Here is a 20,395-nt window from a genome sequence, read left to right on the forward strand (position 1 = left end):
TTTCTTTCTTTCTTTCTTTCTTTCTTTCTTTCTTTCTTTCTTTCTTTCTTTCCCTTTTAAACATCATCGAGGGCCTTTACATGTTTGTACAATCACATTAAATGTGTTTAAATGATTACATAGAAAGATATTTAAATAATTGTGTATTATCTTGACACAAAGTATATCAGCTTTGAAATTTTTACAAGGCACTGCCAGAATACGACAGAGCCGATTTATTTCAAATCATTCAGCATCAGTCTTTGTAAAGCAGCATATGGTCTTACCATGGCAGGTAAAATATTTTACCTTCTATAATAACGCAGAGCAGCTAATTTATCTACACGCTGTATAATCAGATAAACAATTTCAGATGCACTATGAAAACCTGTGGGCAAGGGAGAAATGTATCCCCCCCTCACTTTATTGATTTTTCTGCCTATATATTCATATAATTGCTAACAATAGAGGTTATTATTTCTTCCATTCCCTACTTCAATTACCTTAAAATAAGACCTTCTTTTCAGTTGAGGAAATATTTGCAGTTTCTACAGCTGCAGGACAAAGAACTGAGACATTTCCACAGAGTTGCTCGGGGGAAAAGGAAGGGGAAAAAAAGCTCTGCAAGATTCTATTGCAAGAAAAGCAGAGTGAATGACAACTTTCGAAGCTACCACAATCATTTACTAATGTGCTGCTATACCAAATAAGTTTAATTTTTTTTGACAGCACCAAATTAGATTTATTGCAGAAACTGCTGCATAAATAGCATATGGCTATGTTATACCACCTATTTCAAATCCCTGTAATGTTTCCTCCCCTCCCTGCTCAAAATGAGTAATTGAGCCAAGCTATAAACCTTCTGCAGACGAGAGAGATAAAAGTTCAAAAAGCAGATGCAGGAGATGTAGATTTCTTTTTTTGAAATGGTCTTTAAAAGTATCACATATCCCGATCAAAAAAACCTGGACAGTAATAGGTCAGGTCTCCCTTGCTACACTTCAGGATTTTATTTTCCCCCTTCCTTGATAAAATTTGCTTTTCATTTCTGTTTCAAGCTGACAGTCATCAACACGGGCCATGACCCCATAATCCTCTTGCACATGACTACCTCTTACTTGCACAAGAAATCCTATTGATCTTCTTACGTGAGTAAAATTATTCATGTGACTCAAGATCAGAAGGCTCCGACCTCCATTCATGCCTTACAAGCTCCCATTTATGAAGAGGGAAGTGCCTCCTCTGAGCAATACTAAAACATTAGAAAACTGGTTTCATTCATTGGAGGGGCCCAACCCTGTGGGAAGGTGCTGAACTAGAGCTCTCCCCCCTTTCAACAGAATAAAGTTTTCTTATCGGTTTGCTGGATCAGTCCCCAGACCCATGTGCTTTTGTGTTTCTGTCCATCGCCACATCCACACTTCAATACGCTGCTACGGTACAACACAAAAACACGCATCCTTGTCACACGGCAGGACTGAGAGCAAAGACACGTATTTTTGGGATAGCAGGGGGCACAGTCCCCCTAGGCAGGATGTAGCCAAAGCCCAGCAGGCCATCTGCCCAGGGAGCCCGGTGGCTGGCCCCCACCTCTCCTCTCCCCGAAGCTGGGGCGAGGCCTGCCGCACGCCCCCAAAGTTTGTGCAGCCGCCGCACGGAAAAGACATTGCAAGGTCTTCTCTCCGGCCGACGGGCACACCACTGCACACATCGTGGAAGGCTGCGGCTACCCCGCCGCTTGCCTCTCGGTGGTCAGTCCTCCCAGCTGCCCTATCTGTTACTGTCTGATTAGCTCTGCGAAGGAGCCCCTCCCCGGCCAGCTTTCCCCGCCATCTGTTCCACACGCGATGGCTGCCGCCCAGCAGCCTCGCACTGCCCTCCTACCTGGCACCCGGCTCCCGGCCTTACCCCAAAGTGCTAACACAGGTTCTCGCTGCTGGCAGAGTCAGGATTTCATTACTACTACTTTGACAAGTGCAGGGTTGTTTGTAATTTCTCTTTTATCCTGATTTTGATTGTACAACCACCTCCCACTGATTCAGTTTGCTTCAGTTTTGTTGCTCACAGATTTTACTCTCCACATTAATCTCCCTCTGGCATGTTACTGCATCTGTTCCCTTTTTTATTATTAATTTTCAAATTCCCACCATTTTTGACAAAAAGGAGGTAATCTACACTCTGCTTCTGCCCATTTCATTTTCTTTAATTTGGGAGATAAGTAAGAAAGCGTGCCAAAGAAGTTAATTCTCCGTTAACAGTTTATTTTCTGGCATCCCCATGCCTTTGTATATGAAAAACAGATAGAAATAAATGGTGACTGAATCACAACAACATAGTTGCAACTGTCTCTGAATTTAATGAAAAGTAAACATATGAAGCAGAATCTAAAAAGTTTATTAGTTATCAGAGTTGTTTCATGTTATCACTCCCCCCTGCATTTTAACATAATAGTTTAGTACAAGATGAGATATATGTGTATATTTTATATATATTTATATAAACAGAAATCAATCACTGCCAAAACCTCATTTGTTTTTCTCCCCTCTCCTTCCCCCCAGTTTAAGTGTCATTGGTCCTTTCATCAGTCAGTAAGTCTGGGAACACAAAATATATCTCAGTAATTTAATATTAGTAACAGTATTTATTCCAATGTTACCTAACTCCACCACAGAAAATGGACTCTTTCTGATGTGATACAATTGTTAGAAAAAGTATGACAGCAATTGTGCTGCTAACAGATCCTACAGGGAAAAAAAAAAGAAAAAAAAAGAAAAAAAAAAGAGAACACTAAGTATCGTGCAATCCCCTAGAAGGTTAAGAATAACCACCTTCTATAAATGAAAAAGTTAGTTTATGTTACCATGCTATAGCTTAAATAGGGAAATCAATGTCTGAGGCATGCTGCAGTTCTATTGATGAATGCTGGTGATGACATCCAGCTCAGCACCAAAGCTTCAGTGACTAAATAAAGCCAAAGAAACCTAGAGGTGTGCACTTCATTTATTATACGTGTAACACAAATCAGTATCAATGGAGTCATTGAAACTAACAAGAAGGACTGATGCACAGGAGGAAGGCTACAGCATTGTACTCCTCAAATGCCACTATCTCTGAGATGCTGTTTTCTAGAGATGGTATCATTTTCAAAAATAAGGGAGAAAGGAAATATCCCATAATGGGGGAAAAAATAACCAAGAACAACATCCGCTGTCCTCACTGTAATATAAACTTTTATCCTTCAAGAGAGTGACACAGGGATTCAAGGTAGCTTGGCAGGCTACCTGAACATGGAAGCATGGGCTCTTCTAACATTTAGTAATTTTTCCCCACCTACAAGCTGACATTCATTACTCCTTGTAATGTTTCATACAAGCAAACAAGAATAGTAAAAAATTAAATTAAATTAAATCTGTTCCAATTCCATTCAATGACATCTCCCAACAAATTTGAGAAGACAGTTCAGTCAATGTATCTCGAGCTATCTACTTAACTCCATGCCTGAGAAAATGAATGATGGCATGGAAAATATACAATTTTTAAATTCAGCAATTCCCCTCACTTCTTTAGAGTTATTTAACTGCTTTAGCATTTATGCAAACGGGATCTACATCTGAGTGCAACTGAAACAATAGCTTCAGCTATGCTTTGCAACAAAAGGAAAGATTTTTCATGACAATTCCATTAGCAAAAAATTTTATTAAATTAGACGACAAGCTAAAATCTAGGCAATCTGTTAACATCTTGCATCTTTTATGTGATCTTTTCCACTAACATACTGACATGCTTTTAACCATTATTTGCTCATGAACTAAGAACAATAGATCTGTATGTTTTCTGCTGAGGAATAGATTCAGAAAAGGTTCATTAGCAAGATTCCAAAGTAATGGCAATGTAACATTGACCAGGCAATTTAATATTGACTTCAGAAGTAATTTCATAAGATTCTCCTACTAAGGTTAACTCTAATGCAAAGAATCACAAAGCTGAAACTAAGGTTAAAAAACCCAACAACTTTAAACAAGCACAGTCAGTGTCATAGCAGGATGAGATCTGAAAAGTTACATGATTGACAATCTAAACTACACAGCAAAAGTTCTGTATTTTCCCAGTCATCTCAAGACATTCAAATTAGAATCACTGACTGGAGTCAATAACCGGAAATGCATGCTAATAGCAAGGGTTTCTAAGGAACATATTGCTCCAGGAAGAAAGGTGACAGGAAAAGGCAAATTTAAACTCCGTGGCAATGGTTTAGAATAGCTAATTGCAACCTTTTTCTTGATTTTTAACAAGTACATTTTGTTAACTCAGAAACTGTTTAGTTGGTAATCAATCAGTGTCTGAAAACTAGAATAAATCAAAAGTGGGACTCCTGGAGAAGAGTGCAGTTCTGCAGAGCCAAACTTCTCATTAAGATATAGACTGTATTCCCTTTCTCATTTAATCCATTCATACAATATGATATCATCTCATTTTCATACATTACAATTAAAAGTTCTCATATTTATTTTATTCTATTTATTTACAATATCCAAAATTAGAATCAGTGGCTTAGTAAAAAACTCTTCTCCTTTGTATTATCCTAATTCATACAAAAGAAATAATTCTTTCTGTGCCTCCTCAGGTACCTCTAGTTTTTGCCATAACAACCCAGACAGGTCATGCAAGGCAACAGAAAGAACTATCCACAGCCATGTAACAGCAGTACAGGACTCCCTCAAGTCCAGCATTGTAAGACGACTTGGAGTGGACCAGCTGGTCCCCTCCTGAAAAGAGAGAAATCAGAAGGCAAGGCGAAGGCCAGAATACCCAAGAGATGCACTAAATCAGTGCAATTTCTGCAGCAACCTCCCACAGGCAGGACTCTAGAGCTTAAAATCTGTTTTCCTTGGCAAGTGCCACAGCGACTGATTCTATAAACCCCCCACAAGATTGCTATTACCACTACCTTTCAAATGAGTATCTTTGACTGGGACAGCTGCCATTTGAGGTGAAAGGAAAAAAGAATTAAAGAAGGCAGACCATAAGCCAGGAAAGTTCAAGTGCAACAACTATGGACATACCTATCCATTGAAATCATACTGAATTCAAAACTGAAAACTGATGCCACTAGATACATGTAATTTTTACACCTTCACTAATTCAGAAAACCTGTTCTGGCTGGAACTGATCTGAGAGGAGAAAAAAGAGTAAAGGCTAAGGAAAAGTTTCATTTCAATAGAGGACCTTTTCTGCTGTGACTTGGGGAAAACAAACAACTACGCAGTAACATCTCTAAACCTGCCACACCCATCCAAATACATGAAGACAACAGGTAACAACAGTTCAGGAGCAACGGATCTCTCATATCTTCTCTTCCCCTCTTCTTCACCCATGAAAGCAACATCACCTACTCTACTACTAGAAAGCAGACAGACACTCCAAAGATAAGGAGGACACAAAAACCTACAGAGAACAAAGTATTACAGAATTTGAGGAGTATCAAGGAGAAGGACTTGAACCTGTTTCTCACGTTTCAGTGTATACATTTTTCTAACAATTAGATATCAGCATAGAAAATAGTTAACTACATATAAGCATACTTACATTATGCTGATATAGCACAGGCCATAACATGAACAGAAAGGATAAAAACTGAAATAAAGATTACACTGAATCACACAATCATTCTGATTGGAACAGACCTTTAAGATCATCGAGTCCAACCACTAAACTACCTTTACCAAGTCCAGTGCTAAACCACGTCCCAAATCACCCCATCGACACCTCCAGGAATGGTGATTCAACCACCTCCCTGGGCTGCCTGTTCCAGTATTTGACAAACCTTTAAGGGAAGAAGTCTCTTCTAATATGTGATCTAAGATCATGATGTTGCAGAAGAGTAGCTGCACTAGGTCAGACAAAGAAGCTGTGGCAGTTCAGCATCTGTCTCAAAAAGCAGATGTCTGTGACACTGTGCAAGAACAGGGCCAGCACCGAGCATTACTTGCCCAAAATACTGTTCACAGCCTTCATTGATTTGCATCTCAGCAATTTCCTGAGCCAGAGACCACAGATTGAAAAGCTACTTGAATCATCTGTATGTTAGGTATCCAGCTGTATGTACCTTGCTTTGTAAAGGTAGGCAATAGTCCTAATTTTTAAAAGTTGAGAATTTAAAAAGGAATTTTTTTTAAAAATTGGCTAGTCGGATTTCCTTCAAGATATCCAGAATTTTATTGCATATAATCAGCCTTTTGCTAAAAGGAGCGTGGTAAGCCATTTGGTTAACTATCACAACAAATCATTATTAATAAAGTTCTGATGAATCCAAACTTTAGATATCTTAACAACTCACCCCAAACTTTTTTCAAGTTCATTAACCTCTAGCATATTTTTTCTCTAAATACAGGCTGTTAGAGTGGTACTTTCTTCCATCTGTTAAACAAGCGTGCTCTGAATTACACAGAAATGTAGCTGAATAAAAAAGTGATTCATTGCATTTAATAGTTTAGGTGAGGCTCTATTTTATTTCCAGTTATTCAATGGCAGAATTCTCACAAAGCCCAAAGAGTAAACGACTTGGATAAACATGCACACTTCTACAAAGTGATAACATTCTGATGGTGTTGTGTGTGTCCCATCCCCCCCATATAAAATTTAAATTAACGTAACTTGTTTAGCTTAAGGACTCAGTAAAAGCTGCCAGATTTGTTTCTGGATGTTCAGTCTCATGGGGAACAGGGGGACAGAATAAAACAAAACCAACACACACAACCAAAACCCTACAAAGAGTCAGACAACAGCATTTTCTGTGGCAAAAGGAAAACTCCTGCAGTTTCCAAAACTCAAGTTGCAATGAATAGTTGGCATGTTTATCTTCCAGTGTTTTCTAGACATGTGCAATGAATAGTATAGTAAATGGCTTTGGGAGCTATATCTAAGGATAAAATAAGCTCAGGCAAAGTCTCCTGTCCCACAAGGTTTATTGCATTGTACCACATCTCCACCAGGCAATTGACCTGAACACCTTCCTCACATATTTGAGCTTACATCCCTTTCATAGATGGTAATCTTACCTTTTGATTGTTTAATCTTCAATGAAACTTAACACAGTTATGTTCATTTATATGTTCCTGGTCATTCTGCTGTAGAAACATCAGGCTATTAATCTGAGAACTCCTTTACTTAAAGGTGCTATTGTACACTACAGTCTCAAAGACATTTAAAATGTCTTTGTCCTACCGAACACAGAAAACAACAAAAAGAACATAGCTGCACTCACCCCTCCTCTTTTTCCTGCCCAAAAGCATGTTATCTCAGTACCAGAGCTGAACTTTTCTTCAGACTAGTAATTCTCTTTCATAGATTATAGCTCATAACTCATTTTGTAGTTCATAACTCACTTATTTAAATCTCCATTTTTAAGATGGCTGAGGGCTGCCCAGGCAGTCAATGGCTGCAAGTAGCTATAACAACTGTGGGGAAGCCTGTGGCAAAACATTAGCAGAATGAAATTGGTACTACAGCATGTAATAGGATAAAGGGTACCTGGTGAGGTGCAGTTGGTGCTCAGATTTACTCAGCAGTTCTGTCAGTTTTAGGCACTCCTCTCTGGTTCCTGCCACATCCTGCTGGGCTTGTTCCAAACGCTGTTTGCTTCCATGCAGCTTTAATTCTAGTTTTTCTATTTTCTTAGAAAATTGTAAAATCAAATAAAGTATATTTTAAAAATGCAGAGAGATACATTTTAAGACAATACATCTTACTATCATCAAAGTTCTTGACAAATAATGCATGCTTTTGTTTTAGACCAAAAGTAGTTGGCTGGTTGGTAAAAAGTGCAAAACAAGCAATTTAAAATATTTGAAATTACATTATTATGAAAAGTAAAAATGAACAACATTTGAAAACATTAATACACAATCAATGTTACTGTCTTCATGTGACTTAGGAGATCAATGAACTCAATAATTTTCCAGTTTTCTCATGTGAAGGCTTCCATATTTGTGTGTCAAAGTCACTGTGTTAGAAAGCCAGAAGGCAGTTGAACAGCAGCTATTTTCAGAAGCTGCTGGGCACAGGTTAGTTCTTGTGGGCATTTATTTTACTTCTCTATTACGTAAGCAATGACGTGGAAATTTAGCTTTGTCATATTCACATAACATGCAAGAGAATAAAGGTAATTCTGTGAATTTAGCATTATTGAAAATCAGTTATTTATGACTTACAACTGAATCCAAAACATACCAGCTGCTGTTAACCCTGTCATTTCTTTAACATCATTAGTTTTTAACATCTCAACATTAGCCAAGTAAGTAAATCTAATTAGTAGATAAGTCCATTAATTAATTTTACAAGGAAAAATAAGCAAATCTGCATGACCAGCATAGAATCATAGAATCTTTTTGGTTGGAAAAGACCTTTAAGACCACCAAAAGTCCAATTGCTAACCCAGCACTGCCAAGTCTGCTACTTCAGCATGTCCCTAAGCACCACATCTACATGTCTTTTAAATTCCTCCAGGCATCTTTGATTCCACCAAAGTATACTTGACTTACTACCTCTAACTGAATGATATTGTCAGCAATTTTAATTTTTTTTCACAAATATTTTCAGAAGGAGTAAATTTTGCTCTAAGTCCCTATACAACATACAAGTACCTGTAGGAACATATCTGTATTGTAATAATACACTTTGTATTAAGGATACTTTTAAGGCAGCCGGTGGAGTATAGAATAAGCTAATAATGTAATTTTATCATGTATTCTGCATTAACTCCCTATATAAATATTAATTCCTTGTTGGGGCTGGAGGGAACTTGCATGTTTTTTAGTCAAGTAAACTGTGAAAGGTCATTTGTATAAGTATCTAAAGGGGGGTGTCAAGAGAATAAGGCCAGTCTCTTTTCAGCAGTGCTGAATGACAGTACAAGGGGCAATGGGCACAAACTGGAGCACAGAAGGTTCAAGCTAAGCATAAGGAAAACTTTCTTTACTGTGAGGGTAACAGAGTACTGGAACAGGTTGCCCAGAGAGGTTCTGGAGTCTCCTTCTCTGGAGACATTCCAGACTCATCTGGACATGTTCCTGTGTGACCTACTGTAGGTGATCCTGCTCTAGCAAGGGGGTTGGACTAGACCATCTTCAGAGGTCCCTTCCAACCCTGACCACTCTGTGATTCTGACTCTGTAGTAGAGAACAAAATTGTTCATTTAAGGAGTTAAGTGCTAAATAGCTATTATACTTTGAAATCATAATATAACTGATTTTGTGACAGCTTCCTCATATAGACACACCTCAATGTCTTCTTTAGTTAAAGAAATTATTCAAACATCCTACAAGAGCAAACGAATGCAATTCAGTCCCAATATTTGCACTTGAAGCACTTTAGTAGTTTTCTCTTCCTCTCATGAAAATGTAAACCTAAACCACTTACAATACGTCATAATGTTGCAGACAAACACAATCTCTTCATCCAAAAAGAGGTTTCATGATTCTTAATTTTGCTAATTACATAACTGTACAGTTTTTCCTAAGAGCACTCAACAAAGGCTCATGAAGGAAATTGACTGGAATTTGAATGTCACCTTGCTTTAGCACATAGACCACCTACCAAATTAAATCAGTAACTCAGAGTTTGAATACAAAGATAGAGAAACTATCTGCAAGACTGTTTGTATTATTCTCCTCTAAAGAATGCAGCAACCTATTACAATATCATAATATTTTAAAACCAGGTGTGCAAAGGTATTCAGTTACACATGCTTTGCATTTTTACTTATTTCCACAGATTTTTGCATTTTTACTTATTTCCACAGATTTTTGCATATTTTAGATAGAACTCAAGTCTCATTTGGTTCTCTACACTCTATTCTTCTTAACAGCAGCAGTTCATTAATTTTATTTCTCCATTCATAGTAAACAGGGACATGAATTCCTCACTGTCTATACAAGTTAAAGATAGGGAAGTTCTGCAACATTCTTAAAATTTGCTTTAAGAATACACCCATGCTGCGTAACTTAAAAAAAACCAAACAAACAACACCAAAAAAACAACATCAGTTAGTCAGAAAGCATCAACTAAGTATTTGAAAAAGCAAAACCACAGCTGAGAACATAAATACACTCTAGATCACTCCTTCAGGGAAAAGTTTCAAGGAACAGATGGGCTTTACACCATTGCCTTGAATAAACAGGCTCAGTCAGGTTTTGACACAGACCCACAGAAGGAAACCAATTCCAAGTGCAAGAACCTCTGGTGAAAACGTTCTGTTTCCATCAGCCAGATGCTGAATCTGCAGGGTTGAACTCAAGAATACATCCATAGATTTCAGCTGTCATAAAAAGTGCAGCAGGAAATTCTCAATGGCTCCATGACATGATCTTTAAAGATTCACAGGAGTCTTACAACTTCTATAAAAAGTATCAAGAATGCAAACATAGGTTTTGAAGAACAATTTTACTTCTGCTACTTTCATCAGTAATTCCAAAATTCAGAATCAGCTTCTTTACACACACGTGTTTGTGCTTGTGCATGTGTATAGGTGTGTGTACATATATATATAGATAGGTAGATAGATTTAGATCTATCTCTTTAAATAACAGTATTTAGAGGTACTCATAGCATGAGATATAGCTCACATATGAGCTATATGAACTACTCATATATTAATAGTAGGAATTCTACACAAGAATTCTGACAATGACCATGGCAGAAACAGCAGCCAAAATTGTAAGAATGGGATGGCAGGAAGGTGTCACCCAAGAGAACGTGCCAACAGCAACTCATAAACCTGAGGCATCTAATCCAGGCATATTTAGGAATATAAGCTAAATTATTTGTTTCGTAGCACCAGAAAACATTAATAGAAAATAATTTGGTAGGAGCCACACATTACATTGAAAACAGCCCATACTATGAAAGTTAAAAGTTACTTTGGTTTAAAACTGAGATAATACTTTGAAACTTAGCCTCAGAATTTGTGACTTGTTCATACAATAAAAAACTAACCCTCTTCTCTCCCTGAAAACAGTAATAGTCTCACAAATGTATACACTGTATCCTGATACATGTCAGGATAGAGTGTGTACAATCAGTAGGACATCACATTATAATCAGAATTTAAAATACAGAGAAATTACAGAACTGGTGATTCCTCTCCTCTGTTCCTGCAGGGAACCTCATCAGGAAGCATCTTTTCAACACTACTCAAACTAATTTTCACGTTACTTTTAGTGCCCATTTCTTCTACCGGGAAGCTGCAAGCAGTTCTGTAGCTGCTATCTGGGCCCCAGCATAATTGTAGGGAGAGAAACAGAAACAAACCACCAACTAAAGTATTTTGCTGACAACTCTGTTTCTCATGCAGTGTTAATTTGATCCCTCAGTGCCTATCACTTGTGATATTGCCTATCACTTGTGATACAGCTTTTTACAAGATGATCAGATAGTATTTCTTCAAGGTACTTAACTTTTCAATGTATGTGAGAGACAAGAAATGGAGTAAAGAACTGCAAAAAGACAGATGACAATCTTGCATATAAGAAAATCTGAAACAGATTTTCAGTATAACAAGGAACAGAATTATCATAATGTATATGTACAACAAGACTACATTAAGGTTGGAACAGGCAACTTCTGGTGCTTAGCTTTGTAACTTTAATATTCTTATTACTTCTGCACATAATTTTAAAAGTAATCTGCCTTGCACTGCAGTTGTCTAAACTCTCAGGAATATCACCAGGCACTCTCTGCCATGGAAAGATGGCGAGCTAAACCTCAGTAATATAAATATTGTTATTAGTAAGTTGAAACACATTAATACCATTCTGCATGCATATCCAATTTAGTTATAAGAAGGAGGTTTTACTAGACAAAAATTCAACCAGTGGTGAAATATCACTGCAGTACAATTTTATTCTACATCAATTATTCTTTTTTTCAGTATTACCACCAACCACCTTATATATTTCCACTTTGAAGTGTATAAGACACTTCTATTTTTTTTCTTCTTGAAACACTTATTTTAAGTGTTTCACTTCTCATTCATTAGTTTATGATAAGTTTACAAATAATCTGATTTTCACAATGCATTTTTAAGTAAACACACTGGAGCAGCTCATTCAGTGATATACATACAACCTCCTGGAAAACATAAGATGATTACTCAAACACTGAATCAGTCTTCAAATATCCTCTTCATAAATGATCTGAAATTATCTTCACCTAACAATACTTACGTATCTTGTAAAAATGTGCTGTTTAATTAACTAGACATCTTTTTATCTCTACAAATTCTGATAAAATGAAATAATAATTTAATTCTCATCAAGCCAAATTAAAGATTAAAATAATTGTTTAATTCTTTTCATACTGATGCTGATTCTATTGTATGCAGAAAAATGCAACTTTAAATTCCAAATTAGCAGATGTTTTTCATAGAATTTTAAATAGTAGCAAACTGACAGAAAAGACAAATGTTTTTTTTTAAACAAATGAGAATGATTAAGACATGATAAAAGAACTCATACTCTGAAGTAAATGCAAAAACAACTTTAAAAGACTTGTAACAAAATTAAAAAAATACCCAAATCAAATTAATTCAGAAGTGACTTATGACATTCACTGTTGTGCCAGTACACTCCCATATCAGGTAAGAAAACATACAATATAATCTGAGAAAAAAATTCTGTACGATTGCACAAATTCAGCAGTAAAATAACTGGAGAGGAAAATATTTTTGTGAATTTACAGTACCTTTTTGTTTCACACTTCATTGTCCACCATTATTAAAAATTAAAGGGACATAAAATAGAACCAAAAATAGAAGAAGAAATAGAAAGTTTAAAAAGCTAAGTATGATAACCTTTGGTCATTGGTATTTGCAGGTACATCCACAAAAGACAATCAACATCTATAAAAACACATACACTTCAAATTCATATACAGTAAAAAATGTACAGGCCCTAATGCTAACATGCCTAGTTTCATTTACAGAAGTTGCCATCAAAGCAATGAAATCAGTGGTAGTCCACAGGACTGAGGCTATAAATGTCTTTCTAAGAGGTGCCACCATTAAGGGCATTCACATACACTTACATAACATATATAACACTCACTGGAAATTTTTTGCACTGTTTTAACATACTGCCTTCTTTGTTTATTATTTGGCTAATGAATCAGGGACAGAACAATCATAGTCTACTACAACAGTAAATTTTTTAAATTATTTTTTCATTTATAAAAAACCCAACAAAACAAGACAGTTTTTCTAGCAAGATTTAGAAGTATTTAACTTGGAGGAAAGACAAGTATCAGTACATATGCAGCAGGGGTCACTTGCAGTCATTTCTATCCTAATCCTGATATCAATCAAGAAACTCTAGGTTCTGAATGGTCTCTAAACCTCAGACCTCCCAGGCATGGCCATCTGACATAGCATATTGCACCTGAAGAACTATCCAACTTTGTGTAAGAGAGTTCAGACCATCACGAGGTTAACCCCTGGCATGTCCCATCAATGTTTTGCACTCTATATGAATTCCTGCTGCTTCCCATTCAAATCTGAACAAGGATACAAAGCAGTTATGAAAACTAAATTTGGTTTTAAAGGGGAAACCTCCTTTCTGGAAGTAGAATATAAAGTTCTGGGAATACACAAATAAATAGTAAGAAATGTTAGTGTCTACAAAGAGCACCTCTATCAAAGAGATTAATTATAAAAAAACGTAAGACAGCTCCAAATTCTACAAATCATTTAGTCAACAGAAATGTGAAAGCCTTTCTTGACATGAAAGGAAACTAATGAGAGCAGAAACACGAGAAGTAACACAAATAAATACCCATGGTTCCTTTTCACAAATCAAGTGACCTCTAAAGACAACAGGGACAAGCAAAAACATAACCTAGATAAGCAATGCAGCCTGTAATTTGTTGGATGGTTATTATTCTAACCTGATCTGGTGGGACTCGAATTCCTCAAAGAGGAGTTTTGTCACCACTTTGTCACTGGTACTGCAAAGAAATGTAACGGCACCTGGCAGTACCATGGCACCCCATGGGCACTGCCCAAAGGCAGAGCCTCAAAATGAGACCCATTATCTAAGCAAAGATCAGCAGCCACAAACCCTCTGCTTCCAAAATGACTGAGAATTAAGAGAGACAGGATGCTGCAATTTGCTAGGAAGAGCAGAGGTGCTGGAAAAACTTCCTGGGAATGGCATGGAGGGGTGTTGCTCTTAAATGCACACATCTTTAAACTCTGTTGCAGCAAACTTTCTACTTATAACGGTTAGCTGGAGAAAGAAGAAAATTGTGTTGCATAATATATATTTATGACTACACACAATTTTTTAACTAAGCAATAATCTTAGGTGTCTGTCTTTGTGCAAACTCTCAAAGAGGAACATGGCCCCTTGATACTGTGGATAAACTCCCTAGGAAACAGACAAGAGTAAATGCCTGAAATATGTTATACAAGGATTTTACCTCATTATTGCCCTGAAAATACTAGCTTTCAATTTGCCTAAATACTTGAGCTGCAATACTACTTTAGGAATAAAATTTCCAAGCCCATACAGATTACTACAGTCACATTTTAACAGGCAACACCACTGCACTTGAGATTAGCTCAGCAGCCACTAGCAGAGACATGAAAGTGATTCTGTTCCACAAGACATTTAATTTATTTTTTCTTAACAGACTGCACAGGCAGGGTGCGGGTGTAGAATGGGGTGGTGCAAGATAGATGGTTTGCTGGCTGATAAAGAAATTCCAGAGAAGAAGGGATGTATATAGAAAAAGGAAGGGGAAAGTTACTCCTAGTTCCTTACTGAGTAACAGGAGAGAACAAAATTTTTATCCTTTCAAACATGTATTTCTGATCATTACTGATGTGGGATTGGCTCTTTTTTCCTGAACAGCATCAAGGAACAGCTGGAAAGAAAACCTATGCAGTAACAACTGATAAGTGACAGGGACTTCTGCATTCTTTTTCTTCTGATTGTTGGCACAATGACTATTGATAAAGTAACCATTTTTTCTAGCCAAAGAAGAAAAAAAACAGAAACCAAGCATTTAAATATAATGCATATACATACTATACCAAGAGCTACACAATAATTTTCCTACTTTGAGTAATGTTTAATGCATATAAATGATTTTCCCTTTCCATATACTAATGGGGTGACATCACACTGGATGACATAACATGGATCAAGGTTACATGGGCCACCTACACCTATGAAAATCATATCAAAGCAAGGCATAAAGTACTTATTTTTTAATCCTTTCTTAATTACCCATTTTCAAACTAGTGCATTAAGTACCCAAAACTGAAAATAATACATTAAAAAGAGTTCACTTACAGAAAAGGTTACCACATGTTCTTACTGCTTTCTTGTCCAAAAAGCAATTTGGTTTTGCTACTTTTAAAGCTGCTATACTCAAGGTCAGACCAGGTAAGAAAACTGAATGCTAACATTTTCAAACTGTCTACTAGGTTTTGGGTTTCTCCTCCTGACAAATAGTATTAATCTATGTTTACTGATTAACAGCATTTATTTTCAAAACAGAACTTCCAGAGCATCATTTTAACTAATGAGGTCACAAAATCTGAAGTATAGGACTGTTACAAAAATAGACATAAGTTATAATACTAATCTATCTTCACCAGCATTATTAAAACTTGCAGTTTTATTATGTTTCAAAACATCTGGAGATATCCTGAATTTCCCAGCTTGTGAAAAATTTAGTACTTTAAGGCCTAACTCATGGAAGCCTGATACCTGGTCATAAAAAGACCTTTCAGTGAATCCTTGCCTTCAGAAGGTCTTCCTGTTTTTGCATCAGAGACTCTACAGTATTTCCATGATATGCAACCAAATTCTTGGCCTGCATTATTTCTGATGAAGATGGAGTCAGTAATCTCTCCACTTATAATGTCTAAATTAGGTTATGGTAAATCATGGATTTATGGCAAATGAGATAAACATCCTCAAAGTATCTTCTGGCAAAATGCTTTTTGACTGCAATTTTGCCAGATTTTTATTTGTCTGCAGTCTATAGCGTACAGAGACATCATTTACGTTCTGTCATACTACACAAAAAATACTTTGATATGCAGCTCTTCCCATTTGTATACATTGTGCATATGAGTGACTGTCCAACTTCTTTCTATTTGGGATCATGAACTTCCATAGAGGCAACTCTTACCCTGTGGGTTTTGGTATATTTCTGGAGTTTTTCATTCTGTCACCTAAAAGGTAGGGAACCCTGCTTCAAACGATGTTTGCTCAATTTAAAAGACAGTATTAAAATAACTGCTTTTTACAGGTTAAGATTACTGGCTTGGATTTATTTCTACACAATTTAACTGATGGCTCAAAACATGGTGAAATAAAATTTAAAAGCTTCACTTAGCATCTGAAGTTGGATTTAACATGTCATATTGCTGTATTATAAGGAGACCACAACTCCCCAGTGGTGCAATGCTACCAGTAAGAACTATCTAACAAGGCTGATGCCCAAATTGGCTAGGACTGCATAAACCAATGCTACAAAACTGTTTCCATTTCTACATGCTGAAGCTCACAGGATTTCATAAACTACATAAAAAGCATTTACAGACAAACAAAGAAGTTATTAACAGTGTACTTCCTTTTTATTTTTACAATGCAGAGGAGAAAAGAGCAAGTGATGCTAACCTCAGGAAATAGTTTCACAGTGTGGCAGAAATATAATTTCTATTAAAAAAGCACAAATTGTGCTATGCAGTGCTTCCAAATTCACAGAAAAAATATTATAAAAGTGAAGTCTTGCTGTGGCAAATACACCAGGCAATTTTTGTTCTTTGAACAGTTACTCAGGGTAGGGTGTGACTTTTCTCTGATATAGCTGTGCTAGTACAACCCCTAGTGTGGACACAGTTTACTGCCATGAAGGCATTTATGCCCATATAACTTATAAAGCCTGTTCCTAAGAAGGAAAACTATTAAGACACTGTTACTTCATCACAGCTACATCCACAGTGGGAGGACTGAGAAAGAGAAACAGAGGGCAGTAGGTTATGCTACTTTACAACATGTTTAGCCAAAACAGATGCAGCTTTTGTGTAGAGAAACTGTGTGGTATACTATTTGCCCCCCCTCTATCAGGATCATGATGGATGATCTTGGAAAACACTTCATTCCATTTAAATGGTAACATTGCTCATTGTTTCATAACTTTTATTTTAAAAATATGAATGTTAAGTATTAATAACAGATAGTCACACCAAGATGCCAATATTTGTTATTTGTCCTAACTGAGTAATAAAGAGAAAAGAGATATTAGAATATAAGAGAGTAAGACCAAAGATATATACTACCTTCAATTTTCCTAAATGATATGAATTCAGTTTTGAAAAGTTTGTAAGTATCACTGTATGATAAATACCTACCTGCCTTTTTCTGACATTTAAAGTACATGTATCTGATGGTCCTAAATTTTACATATAGGCATTTCTGCCTATTCTGACACACCTGAAAATCAATGATTCTTTTTTAAAAGCCACTACATATAAGCTGAAATACATCTTCAAAACTGAAATCTATACACAGCACAATTAAAATACAAACATACTTCAAGAAACAATAAACTCACTTTCAGTATCTCAAAAGACAATCTGAATCATGATTATTTGCTCGCAAACAGAAAAATGCACCATTTAATATAGAATAGCATGAAAATACTAATATATTATTGTCTCTCTACCTTAAAAAAAATAAATATGTATTTATTATGAACAGATGGTGGCCAAGGAAGGTATTGACTCTGCTTCTTAGACAGAAGGTCAGGTCATGGCTGAGAGACCAAAGAACAATTACTGTTTGCTATTCAGTGCCATGTAAGATGAAATGTTTTAGGTTTTTCTTTAAATACAAAGCCAGATGCGATTGAGCTGATTTCATTTCATTGAATGATTTCATTGAAATGAAATCATTTTCAAGGACTTATTAACATTTGATAAAATTTGATTTAAGGAAACAAACAACCCTACCCCAAGAATAAAACCCTAAAATGCACCCAGATTCTTTTTGGTTGCCTTTTAACATGTTAAATAATACTAGTACCTATTCAGAACTTCCTTGGTTTCTAGAGACACAGCTATCAAACAGCTGCTAGATGCTTAGCCTGAGAATTTCAAAATAGTTATCGTTTTCCTTTTTTTAAGGAATCAACAATCAAATTGGAACAATTTACATAATTACTGAATTGCTCTAATCTCCAACAATCTTTTCTGATAGGAAATCTCCTTCCCATCACTTCACTTTTATTATATCAAATTATAACAATCACTTTTTGGTGCATTAATTCCCACACTGAATAAAATACCAGCATGTCGATACATGAAGTTAAAATATTTTGTTAAATTCTGCAGTTTGTTCAGAAGGCAATCCTTAAGGAAGCTGGAGAACAGCATTTAAAATCCAAGATACTTCTTCAAATATCTTATTAAACACATCCTGTTTTATTTGTACGCCAAGATTATGCCAACTCTCTTTATCTGTGATATCTGTCAAGACACAGACAACAAGCCTGCTTTTGTTTTTTTAAAGTGTCCTTAGGCCTAAAGGATACAGGAGTGAAAAAAAAGCCAACCCTGACAACAAAATGCTTTTAGGCTCCTGTTTTTCTGCACTATGATTTTCTAAACACACTGAAGAGTTATTTTACCTAATAAATTTCTCTTTTGGATTAAACTTCTACTTTTTATTATAATTTGAATTAATGTTGTTTCCAGCCTAAGCTCTTACTTTATTAAGTTAATAAACTTACTGTTCTTCATGAAGATTTTGAGAAACTGGTAAATATAAAAATAAAAATGTAATTTCAGAAATGCTGCATTTTTCCCTACATATATTCTTATACAGGGATTGATTTGTTCACTTATTTACAAGAATAATTATTTAAAACCTGTTGGATAGGCTGCTCTATTAACAAAATGCATCCAAAAAAATTATCCTCATGTGCATCTTATACATCTGTGTTTGAGAACACATCCACTGTCATGTGCAAATCAAAACTTATGAAGGAATACCTGGAAGTTTGAATGCCTAGAGAAAAATGCATAGAACCTCAATAAAAAAGGGCACATCTTTTGAACTACACCTGTTCAAGCTGTTTGCCAAGTATGTCACAGGTTACTTTAAAAATCCTCCTTCCTGCATGGGATGTTTTCTCACAGATTACTTGTAAGGCATACACTCTTTGTTTTCTTTTATTATTATAAAAACAATTTTAGATAATCAACAATTAATACCTACTGGAATTATTATATAGTTATTTTTTCTAAAAGGTATTTTTTTGTTGTATTTAGGTGTGGGGTTTTTTTTGGTTTTTTTTCAAACTTTTCTATGAATCCCAGGATTCAGTAACCTTGAACCTTTAAAGAAACTGGGTGAAAAAAAACAAATTAATTTTTTGTATAGTTAGGTTATACTTAGAGTCTTCAATGTTTTGTCAGACTGCATGTATATGTAATTATTTGTGGATTTATTTGTGAGAAAAAGTGTATAAACATGTATACAGAAAATACAATTTAAGTACATTCTATGAATACATATGATAGAGTAATTCTACATGAAAGCATGGGATGAGTATTACGTAAAACTGAACACACTAGGGTTGAAAATAAGAATAAGATAGCAAAGAGGTATTTATTTAACAGTAATAGCTGGCTTGTTGCCATTAATTTAGAAACCATCTAACAGTAATAAATGACCACGATTAGAAAAGCTAATCATTGCAGCTTCCGAAATAACCCTGCTTAGGCTTCTAATAACTGCAAAGTTATAGCAGTATTATCTCTTACCTGGTCCTTAATTTCAAGCTCCCTTATAGTTTTTGTTCTGTACTCTCTGAGCTCCTTTTCTGCCTCATCCTTCTTCATTTTGGTTTCATTCAACTGATAGCGCATTTCTCCACACACCTGTTAGATTACACAGAAAACATGATCTGTAGCTTGAAGAATGCATAGACTGGGGTTTGCAATTAGATCTTTTGGTGCCCTCTAGAGGACATTTAGATGCAACATATTTTATTTTACAGTTATTTTAAGACTACATATGGTAAATGTTTTTCTATAAAAAGGTGGATCTGAATTCTCTATATAGTCATTAACTTTCAAATATGCAGTGCCTTCTAGATTCAATTATATTTGGATTGAGATTTTGCAAAGTATAAATATTTATGTTGTAAATATAAGTGCTACTAAATACAGTTAAACTACAGTTGCTGGTTTCATACTCTTTTCCCATTCTCTCTAAAATCCCAAGAAAGTCTATGTCAACACTTTCAAAATCTAGAAGTAAAAGATCTATCTCACTCTTATATGAGGACATAGTTTCTTATCTTGCCAGTTTCTCTCTTTCTTAAGAAAGAAAATGTTTAGATG

The 20,395-nt window shown here is 35.8% G+C and overlaps 1 protein-coding gene across 8 annotated transcripts in view; it reads right to left on the bottom strand.

The window, feature by feature from the left end:
- Positions 1 to 20,395, bottom strand: part of SDCCAG8 (SHH signaling and ciliogenesis regulator SDCCAG8) — a 109,361-nt gene that overhangs the window by 61,466 nt on the left and 27,500 nt on the right. For all 8 annotated transcript variants that reach the window (XR_007889172.1, XM_051616210.1, XM_051616211.1 and 5 more), the window contains 2 exons: positions 19,814 to 19,930; positions 7,510 to 7,652 (listed from right to left, as the gene is read on the bottom strand). Coding sequence is in view for 7 of the 8 variants with exons in the window: in XM_051616210.1 (XP_051472170.1) it covers positions 7,510 to 7,652; positions 19,814 to 19,930 (260 nt within the window). In the remaining variant the exon portion in view is untranslated. The remainder of the gene's footprint in view (positions 1 to 7,509; positions 7,653 to 19,813; positions 19,931 to 20,395) is intronic.

The sequence above is a fragment of the Apus apus genome, chromosome 3 (genome assembly GCF_020740795.1).
Source record: "Apus apus isolate bApuApu2 chromosome 3, bApuApu2.pri.cur, whole genome shotgun sequence".
Taxonomy (NCBI): domain Eukaryota; kingdom Metazoa; phylum Chordata; class Aves; order Apodiformes; family Apodidae; genus Apus; species Apus apus.